Raw genomic sequence first — 11,033 nt, forward strand, 5'->3', positions numbered from 1 at the left:
AGTAGAAAGCCTCATCTTTCTCCCGCGGAGCAGCTGGTAGTTTCGAACCGCTGACCTTAAGGTTCGCAGCCCAATTCGTAACCACTACGCTACCACAGCTCCTTATTTCCTAGATACAGCTGATATATTATCATCCTGGTAAGAACCTTGGTTATACAAGTCCCATTACAGATATGTCTCTCCTTTACATAAAGTACGTTGCTAAAAAGTTGTTTATAAATACAGTCTAGATAAACCAAGTATAATGCATACAAGACAAAGAAGATCCCTATAAAACATCCAACAGCACAGTTAAAAACAATAAACGGTAGGACACATTCACAATGAAGGGGAATGTATCATCTACATTAGAAAGCATTACCATTTGCCACTTTCATGAGCTGATGAGAAAAATAAAACACCACAAAACGAGGTAAAATCCCATCACACCAATTATGATTGGCTGAAATAAGAAAGACAACAAATATTGGGAATGTAAATTGGTGTAGCCACTTTGGAAAACAGTTGGGCAGGTCAAACAGTTACCCCATCACCCAGCATTTTCATTCCTGGGTATATACCGAAGAAAATGAAATCACAGTTCCACACAAATGCTTGTACGTGAATATACATTCATGTATTCATAATAGCCAAAAAAGTACAAATAACCCAAAGGTCTATCAATAGTTAGATAAATAAAATGTGGTATATTAAATAGAAGATTATTTAGCCATAAAAAGAAATGAGGGATTGATATGTACTACAATAACATGATCAACCTTGGGAACAAACTAAGTGAAAGACAGATTTAAAAGGTCAAACACTATGATTCCATTCATATAAAATGCCCATAGAGACAGGAAGCAGGTTAGTGATTGCCTAGGCCTAGTGGTGAGGTGGTGGGATGGTGGAGGTGGTTGGGGAGAAATGGGAGTGACTGCTAATGATTATGGAGTTTCATTCTGGAATAGTTAAAATGTTCTAGAATTAGCATGGTGATAGCTGTACAACCTTGTGAATATACTAAAAACTACTGAATTGCACACTTTGAAAGATAAATTTTATGATACACAAATTATATCTTGATTTTTAAAAAGAATGAGTTGATTTAATGTAAGTGATGTTGTTGATAGGTACCTTTGAGACAATTCCCATCACAGTGACCCTACATACAACAAAGTATGGCGTGGTCCCCACCATTCTCACCATCACTGCCACATTCAAGACCTCTGTTGTAGCCACTGTGTCAATCCATCTCACTAACCATTTCCTCTTTTTCCCTGACCTTCTACTTTATTAAGCATGATGTCCTTCTCCAGAGACTGGTGCCTCCTGATGACATGTCCAAAGGATATGAGACAAAACCTCTCACTCCTCACTTTTTAGAAGCATTCTGGCTCTACTTCTTCTGACACAGATTTGTTTGTTCTTCTGGTAATTCATGGACTATTCAGTATTCTTCACCATCACCATAATGCAAAGACATTAATTCTTTTTCAGTCTTCCTTCTTCATTGTCAAACTTTCACATTTATACAAGGTAACTAAAAATATTATGGCTTGGATCAGATGTATTTATTCTTCAGAGTGACATTTTTGTTTTTTAACACTTTAAAGAGATCTTCTGCAACAAATTTGCCCAATACAATACATTGTTTGATTACTCAACTGCTGCTTCAATAGGAGTTGATTATGGACTCAAGTAAAATGAAATCCTTCATAACTTCAATCTTTTCTCCATTTATTATGACATTGCTTATTGGTTTAGTTGAGAGGATTTTCATTTTCTTCGTGTTAAGGTGCAACCTATACTGAAGGCTGAGTCCTGGTGTGGCACTATGGGTTAATGTGTTGGACTGCAAAGTGGGTTTGAACCTCAAAGTCAGCAGTTCAAGCTCACCAGCCACTCCTTGATGAGTCAGAACCGACTCAATAGCACTTACCAACAACAACATAGTCTTTGATTTTCATCAGTAAATGCTTCAAGTCCTCTGTGCTTTCAACAAGCAAGGTTTTTTGCATATCACAGGTTGCTAATGAGTCTTCCTCCAATCCTAATGCCACATTCTTCATATAATACAGCTTCTCAGATTATCTGCTCAGCATACAGATTGAATAAGTATATTGAAATGACACAACAACGCTGACACATTCTCCTCCTGATTTTAAACCATGCAATATCCCTTGCTCTGTTTAAACAACTCCTTCTTTTACAGGTTCAGCATGAGCACAATCAACCAAGAACATTGTAAATAGGTAAGAACATTGTACGAACAGTAAAATACAAAATTCTATTCAGTAATATAGGACAAAAACTGACATTGTTCTTGGTTCACAGTAATATTTGTCTAAGAGAATTTACAGGTTATGTGGTGCTTCACAGACTTAATCTTCTATGGAGTCTAATTTTTAATCTACTATGGAATCAGCATCTATCTGCTCCAGGCCAGGTGCTACCAAGCAGTGGGGAGTCAATTCACAAGAATCATGTCTAAGTTTCTTAGGGATAGAGGAATTAGAACCAGTCCCTATTCCTAAGAAATTCAGAAACGTAAGGGAGAAAGTCATGGGAACCAATCAATTACACCTGGTGTGGTGCTGTGGGTTAATGCGCCAGACTGCAAAACTGTTTGAACTGCAAGTTCAAGCTCACTAGCTGCTCCCCGGAAACCCTATACAATGTCACTATGGATCAGAGTCGACTCGTTGGCGCTTAACAACAACATCATAACTCATAACTACAAAAAGGAGGAAATGATTACATGTTTAAGAGCTCTAGGGAAGACTTCACAAGAGCAGGGATTCACCAGAAGACAGATCATGGTCTGGGAGTGTTCCAGGAAAAGTAAAAATAAGAAGCAAAACACATTATGTTCATAGATTAAATAAGTCCATATTGTTGAACAAATACAACTGGGGATACTGGCCAGAGACAAAAAGAGAAAGGTAGACAATCATGACGAGCAGCAAAAAAAAAAAAAAATCCAATCCCACTGCTGTCGATTCCAACTCATATAGACCCTATTGTTGTTGTTGTTAAGTACCATTGATTCCAACTCATTGTGTCCCTATATAGGGTTTCTGAGGTGCAGCTGGTGAACTTGAACCGCTGACCTTGCAGTTCAAACCACCACTGCAGTCCAGCACATTAACCTGCAGCGCTACACCACAACTCCACTAGGAGAAGAAAAGAACTGCACTATAGGGTTTCCAAGGCTCAATCTTCACAGAAGCAGATGGCTGCATCTTTCTCCTGCAGAGTGGCTGGTGGGTTTAAACCTGACCTTTCGGTTAGCAGTCAAACACGGTGCTATCAAGGTTCATTTTTAAATAGCAGCAGCTACAACCTCTTAAAGGAGCTCTGGTAGCGTAGTGGTTACGAATCGGGCTGCGAACCTCAAGGTTGGCAGTTCAAAACTACCAGCGGTTCCGCGGGAGAAAAATGAGGCGGTCTGCTCCCATAAAGAATTATAGCCTCGGAAACCCTGTGTAGGATCGCTATGAGTCGGGACTGACTCCATGGCACATAACAACAACAATAACCTCTTATGTGACAGGAGTCCCAACACGGGGCAGACAGTTAAACACTCAGCTACTAACCCAAAAGTTGGTGGTTTAAGGTCCTCACAGGGGTCTCAGAAGGGTCTCAGGATCTAATTCCAAAAGGTTACTGCCATTGAACACTGAGTGAGTACAATGCTACTCTGACACACATGGGTTTGCCAGGAGTTGGAATCAGCTCAATGACAACTCTGCTTTAGCTTTGGTTTTTTTATGTGATAGTGTTCTTCCTAAACATATTATCAACATAATTTGTTTAAGGTTGATACAAGGAGGCTTCAAAAAGTTTGTGGGAAAATTCCATTATCTTTTCATTTCATTTTTCCATGAACTTTTTTAAGTTCCCTCATATTATCCACATTTCATAGATGAAGAAACAAAGTCAGGATGGGCATGCAGCATTGCCAATCTACCTCATACGTCTGAGCCTATACAAACTCTTAGACTAGCAGTCTAAGAGATGAGTTCTTAGAAGTCTGAGTACATCCTCCAGAACAGGTCAACATTTCTCAGGGAAAAAAAAAAAAAAAAAAGTTAGATTCCATAGTGGAATAAGTCTGTGAAACACCATATTGTATTTCCCCAATATGGATTTGTGTAACATTAACATATTAAGGGAGTCTTGGCATGGCAATGTATGATAAGCAGTGGACTGCTAACCAGCTACTCATCAGAAACCGTATACAGGGTCACTATGAGTTGGAACCAACTTGGTGACACATAGCAACAACATATTAAAAGCTCTGGGAAATCTGACTATCTAATTGTTAAGCCAAGTGTTTCCCAAAACATATTTGATCAGACCTGTTGCCATCAAGTCAACTCTGACTCATAGCAACCTTACAGGAGAGTGTAGACCTAACTGCCCCACAGGGTTGCCAAATCAGTAATCTTTACAGAAGCAGAGTGTCATATCTTTCTCCCACAGAGCAGTTAGTAGGTTGAAACTGTCAACCTTCTGATTAGAAGCTGAGCACCTTACTGTTGCGCCACCATGGTCCCTTCAATATTCACTAAATGAAAAAGTAAACAGATAAAAAGGATTGGGTGGTGGTGGTTTTGTGCCGTGGAGTCAGTGCTGGCTCACAGCAACCCTGTATAGGAGTTCCAAGACAGTAAATCTTTACGGGAGCAGAAAGTCTCATCTGTCTCCTTTGGAGCAGCTGACCTTCTGGTTTGCAGCCCAACCCACTATGCTGCCAGGACTCAAGGGGATGGTTTAAAATCAGGAAAGGAGTGCATCAAGGTTGTATTCTTTAACTATACTTCATTCAATCTGTATGCTAAGCAAATAACCTGAGAAACTAGACTATATGAAGAACACAGCATGAGGATTGGAGGAAGACTCATAAACAACCTGTGCTGTGGCGATAACACAACCTTGCTTAGTGAAAGTGAAGTGGACTTAAAGCTCTTCCTAACGAAGATCAAAGCCTACAACCTTCAGTACAGATTAAACCTCAGTGTAAAGAAAACAAAAATTCTTACAACTGGACCAATAAACATCACAATAAATGTTTACTTCAGATCCACAATCAAAGTCCATGAAGTAGAAGTCAAGAAATTATACGACATATTGCCATGGGCAAATCTGCTGCAAAAGACCTCTTTAAAGTGTTAAAAAGCAAAGATATCACTTTAAGGACTAAGGTGTACCTAATCCAAGTGAAAACAGAAGGAATAAATTTGACAGGAGAAATGATGTACTGGAATTAAGGTGGTGGTGGTGTTGTAAGTGTCTTGGAGTCAATTTCACTCATAAAGACACTATCCATGGTTGTAAATTTCTTTCCAGGAGCAGAAACCTCATCTTTCTGTATGACTGGTGGGCTAGAACCGCTGACCTTCTATCAAAGTCCAATGCTTGTCCTACAGCTCCAACTCGTTCTTGAATTATGGTTTACTGTTGCTAAAAGTACCCTCCAGTCGGTTCCAACTTAGAGCAACCTCATATAGTATTTCTGAGGTGTGGCTCGTGGGTTTGCATCACCGACTATGTAGTTAGCAGTCCACTGCTTATTCTACAAATCTTAGAATAAAGTACACCCAGAATGCTTCTTAGGACAACAGCACTTGTCTCACTACTTTGCACATATTAGGAGGGCGAAGACCTTCAACGAGATGCAGTTAAACAGCAGCTGCAACAATGGGCTCAAACATAACAACTGTGAGTATGGAGCAGGACGGCAGTGCTCCGATGTTTGTACATATGGTCGCTGAGTCGGACCTTACTCAATAGCATGTAACAACCACTTAACGGAACCTTCACTCCCAAACCTGTGGTTCTAGCTACTCAGTGCTCACTACGCCCATGCAACGCACAAACACAACTTAATTTTACTTTCCAATGTGATGAAATCAGGCAAACTACAGCAAGCAATGCCCGAAATAGGGACGTTTCTTAACCCTTTCAGGCCTCAGTTACCGCAGTTGTAAAACAGATTGATCCTGAATCAAGTCAGAGGACCCTGGCAAATGATCTTTTGGAGATTGTTGAAGCACGGAAATCCAAATGCACTGGAGACTCGTTTTCAAAACTCCACACCTCGGCTTAGCCAAGTGCAAGCGTACTTGTTGGAACAACTGAGTAAAGCGTCAGAAAGTCGGGGTTCTGCGTTCAGCTGGCAGGAACGCGGTCCCTCAATCAGTGAGGTGTGGGTGAGAGGAAGTAGAGTGGTGACCTTGGTGATCGCGCGCCACTGGGCCCGAGCGCTGGGACTCACCGTCCGGAGGCAGAAACGCTCACTCAGCCCCGGGCCACCGCCGGGCAGCAGGAGCAGCGGGAGGCCACGGGCCCAGCAGCCTCCCCGACCAGGAAGCAGCAGGTAGCGAAGCGCCATGGCCTTGCAGGGGACGGGGAGGGGATGGGATGGGGCGGGGTGTGAGTTGAGTGGGGGGGTGGAGAGGGGGACCTGCGCAAGCGCGTTGAGGGACGCGTGGAGAGGAAGGCACGCACGCACGCTCCGCTCAGCCTGTAAACCTGACACCGGCTTGTCTCTGGCTGAGGCCTTGTCTCAGCGTGTGACGTCATCCAAAGGGCGGATCTCAGAACCAATGAAGTTCCTCGGCTTCAGAATCCTCGGCTCCTGTACGTTGGAGCGCAGGCGCAAAAGTGAAGGCCGCCGCTCTTTTTCCGGTGCCGGAGGTGTTTTCCGCCTAAAGCCCTACGCATCCAGAGGTGGGGACCCTGGGGAAGAGCGTGAGGGGATGGCCGGAAGAGTAAAGGTCTAGTTCATTTGATTGGCTTTTCCCTCTGACGTAGAAAAGTCTTGTTTGGCATTCGCTGTTTTTCGTAGGATAAACTTGGACTGCTAACTTTAAGGTCGGTGTTTCAAACCCACCAGCCGTTCTTCGGAAAACCTACAAAGTATGAGTATATGAGTCAGAACCTACTGGACAGAGCTTGAGAACAACAACTATTATTTGTTAAGTAAATAATTGGCCGCCTACTAAGTGGCAAATATGCTAGGCGCTGTGGATGTGGTGGTGTGCCGTGGAGTCGGTTCTGACTCATAGCAACCCTGTACAGGGTTTCCGAGGCTGCAAATCTTTACGGGAGCAGAAAGCCTCATCTTTCTCCCGCGGTATGGCTGGTAGTTTCGAACTATTGGCCTTGAGGTTAGCAGCCCAACTTTTAACCACTACGGAAAACGCTCATCCCTGCAACCCCCGCCCCTACCCCCGGAGAGCAATGCAAGCAACCACAAACCAATGAGCTTAATGCAATTTTTAAAAAGTGTTAGAACCATCAGAAACTGCCTTTAAAAGGAATTATACCAAAGAATAAAGAATACTTCGAGAAGGAAATTACTAATTATTGTGTGTACCATTACTGTGGAATCTAAAAAAGACTACAGAATGAGGTTTTGAATTCCAGCTCTATACTCATAGAGACCCTGTATAGGGTTTCCAAGGAGCGGCTGGTGAGCTTGAACCGCTGATTCTGCGGTTCAAACTAACCTTGCAGTCCAGCACCTTAACCCACAGCGCCACACCAGGACTCCAGAATATAACAGAAAAAGGGCTGCAGAATGAAGTTTTGAATTCCAGCTCTGTCCTCTATTAGCTTTACCAGTTACTGTTGCTGTTGTTGTTAGATGCCTGTTGTGACCAGAGCCGACCTACTGCACAACAGAACAAAATAACTGCCGGGGTCCAGCCATTCTCACCATAGTTATGCTTGAGCCCATTGCTCCTGCCACTGTGCTAATCCACCTGTTTGGGCTCTTCCTCTTTGTCCTTAACCCTACACTTTGCGAAGCATGATATCGGTCTCCCGGAACTAGTCATTCCTGATAATATGTCCGAAGTATGAGAGATGAAGTCTAATACTGGCTTCTGAGGTGCATTCTGGCTATACTTATTCCAACGCAGGTGTTTGTTCTAGCAGTCCATATTACTTTTGATATTCTCCAACAGTCTTCCTTATTCAGTGTCCGACTTTCACATGTGTATGTTGTTGTTGTTAAACGCTGTTGAGTCAGTTCCGACCCATAGCGACCTTGAATACGGTTTCCGAGGAGCAGCTGGTGAGCTTAAACCACCGACCTTGCAGTTCAAACAGCTTTGCAGTCTGGCGCATTAACCCACAGCGCCACATCAGGACTCTCCACATGCCATGGTATTTTCAGTATCTTCACATGTATATGAGGATACTGAAAATACCATGGCTTGGGCCATCACACCATAGTTCTCAAACTGACATGCTCTTGAACACTTTAAAGAGGTCTTCTGCAACAGATTGGCCTAGTGCAGTACATTTCTTGATTGATGTTTCCTTGAGTGATGATAGTGGATCTGAGCAAAATAAAGTCTTTGACAATTTCAAGTTGCTGTTATAGGTGCTGTCCAGTTGGTTTCAACTCATAGCACACTATGCAAAACTGCCCTGCCCTGTACCATCCTTATAATTTGTTATGTTTGAGCTCATTGGGTATAAAGTAAATGGTATATGATAGAGCTGAGGAATAGAGGAAGTAGATGACACTGAAAGAGGGATGAGTTTTACTGTGAAAAGCTTGCTTCAGAAATTCATTAATATTTAGAAACTGTTTAAATTCTGGAGTCCATAGAGTTATGGTGACCCACTGAAGCCATTTTGCCCTTGAGTGTTCTTTTGAATCTTGAACCTTGTAGAAACTGGTTTTCTAAAGTTGTTAGATGCCATTGAGTAGGTACCAACTCATAGCATCCCTAAGCATAACTATGCACTGCCCAGTCCTGTGCCAGCTTCACCATCATTGCTACATTTGAACCCATTGCTGCTGTCACTGTGCCAATCCATCTACTTGGGGATCTTCCTCTTTTTCTCTGACCTCCACTTTACCAAACATAATGTCCTTCTCCATGGACACGTTGCTCCTAATAATATGTCCGAAGTACGAAAGGTGAAGCCTAGCCATCCTGGGTTCTAAAACGAAATTCAAATTCCAAAATGGTTCCACTTCTTCCAACACAGATTTGTTTATTCTTTTGGCAGTTCATGGTACTTTTAATATACTCCTCCAACACCATAACACAAATGCATCGATTCTTCTTGTCTTCCTTATTAACTGTACAACTTTCACATGCATACGAGGTTATTGAAAATACCATGGCTTGGGTCAGAGACACACCTTAGTCCTCAAATTGACATCTTTGCTCTTCAGTACTTTAAAGAGGTCTTGTGCCACACATTTGCCTAATGCAATATATCATTTGATTTCCTGACTGCTGCTTCGATGAGTGTTAATGGTTAATATGAGCAAATTGAAGTCTTTGACAACTTCAATCTTTTCTCCATTTTAATGGATGTTGTTTATTGGTCCAGTGGTGAGGACTTTTGTTTTCTTTACATAGAAGTGAAACCCATACCAAAGGCTGTGGTCTTTGATCTTCATCAGCATTTTCAGTTCTCTTTGCTTTCAGCAATCTGCATATCACAGGTTGTTAATGAGTCTTCCTCCAATCCTGATGTCAGGTTTTTTTCTTCATATAATTCAGCTTCTTGGATTATTTTCTCAGCATACAGATTGAGTAAGCATAGTAAAAGAATACAAACCTAGTGCATACCTTTCTTTTAATTTTAAATCATTCAAACCATTCAGTGTCCCCTTGTTCTGTTTGAAAAACTGCTTTTTGATCTATGTACAGATTCCTCATGACCACAATTAAGTATTCTAGAATACTCATTCTCCGCATTGTTGTCCATAGCTTGTCATGATCCACACAATTGAAAATCTTTGCATAGTCAAGAAAGCATAGGTAAACAACTGTCTGGTATTCTTTGCTTTCAAGCCAAGATCCATTTGATGTCAGCAATGATATCCCTCATACCATGTCCTCTTATGAATCCAGCTTCAACCTATGTAACTTCTCTGTCAAAGTATGGTTGCAGCCGTTTTTGTATTCACTTTAGCAAAATTTGACTTTCATGTGATGTTAATGATATTGTCCTATGGTTTCCACATTCCATTGGGTTGCCTGTCTTTGGAATGGGCACAAACATGGATCTCTTCCAATCAGCTGGCTAGGTAGCTGTCTCATAAATTACTTGGCATAGCTGAGTGAGTGCCTTCAATGCTGTATTAGTTTGCTGAAAGTTTTCAATTTGTATTCCATCAATTCCCAGTGCTTTGTTCTTTGCTAATGCCTTCAAGCACCTTGGACTTCTTCCTTCAGTATCATTGGCTCTTGATAATATGCTACCTCTTGAAATGGTTAAACATCAACCTTTCTTTTTGGTATAGTGATTTTGTATTCCTTCCATCTTCTTTTGATGCTTTCTGTATCATTCAGTAGTTTGCCCATAGAATCCTTCAATATTGCAGTTGTTGTTGTTGTTGTTAAGTACCATTGAGTCGGTTCTGACCCATAGCGACCCTGTACAGGGTTTCCAAGGGTGTAAATCTTTACGGGAGTTGAAAGCCTCATCTTTCTCCCGCGGAGTGGCTGGTAGTTTCAAACCGCTGACCTTAAGGTTCGCAGCCCAATTCATAACCACTATGCTACCAGAGCTCAGAGGCTTGGATTTTTTCTTCAGTTCCCTCAGCTTGAGAATGCTGAGCATGGGCTTCCCTTTTGATTTTCTAACTCTAGATCTTTGCACATTTCATTGTAATGTTTTATTTTTGTCTTCTTGACAAAATTTGCCCTTTGAAAATTTCTAATCAACTCTTTTACCTCCTCCTTTCTTCCATTTGCTTTAGCATCTATGCTGGAGAACAATTTTCAGAGTCTCTTCTGACATTCATTTTGGTCTTTTCCTTTCTGATCTTCTTAATGACCTTTTGCTTTCTACTAGTATGATGTTCAAAATTATGAGAAACAGCTGTAAATATCCATTAATAATCAGAACCTGGAATGTACAAAGTATGAATCTAGGAAATTTAGAAATTGTCAAAAATGAAATGCAGTCTGGGAAGGAGGTGGAGCTTGATGGCGGCTAGGGTGGAGGTGCAGTGAAGTTTGCAGTCAGCAATAACACAGAATACCAGGCAAAGCAGATCGAGGGCA

The 11,033-nt window shown here is 41.7% G+C and overlaps 1 protein-coding gene across 1 annotated transcript in view; it reads right to left on the reverse strand.

Moving 5' to 3' along the window:
* Positions 1 to 6,379, reverse strand: part of AFG3L2 (AFG3-like AAA ATPase 2) — an 87,372-nt gene extending 80,993 nt beyond the window's left edge. Inside the window, exon 1 of the mRNA XM_006868709.1 lies at positions 6,263 to 6,379. Within this exon, the coding sequence (XP_006868771.1) occupies positions 6,263 to 6,379 (117 nt within the window). The remainder of the gene's footprint in view (positions 1 to 6,262) is intronic.
* Positions 6,380 to 11,033: the final 4,654 nt, after the last annotated feature.

The sequence above is a fragment of the Chrysochloris asiatica genome, unplaced genomic scaffold, assembly GCF_000296735.1.
Source record: "Chrysochloris asiatica unplaced genomic scaffold, ChrAsi1.0 scaffold00122, whole genome shotgun sequence".
In the NCBI taxonomy this organism is placed as follows: Eukaryota; Metazoa; Chordata; class Mammalia; order Afrosoricida; family Chrysochloridae; genus Chrysochloris; species Chrysochloris asiatica.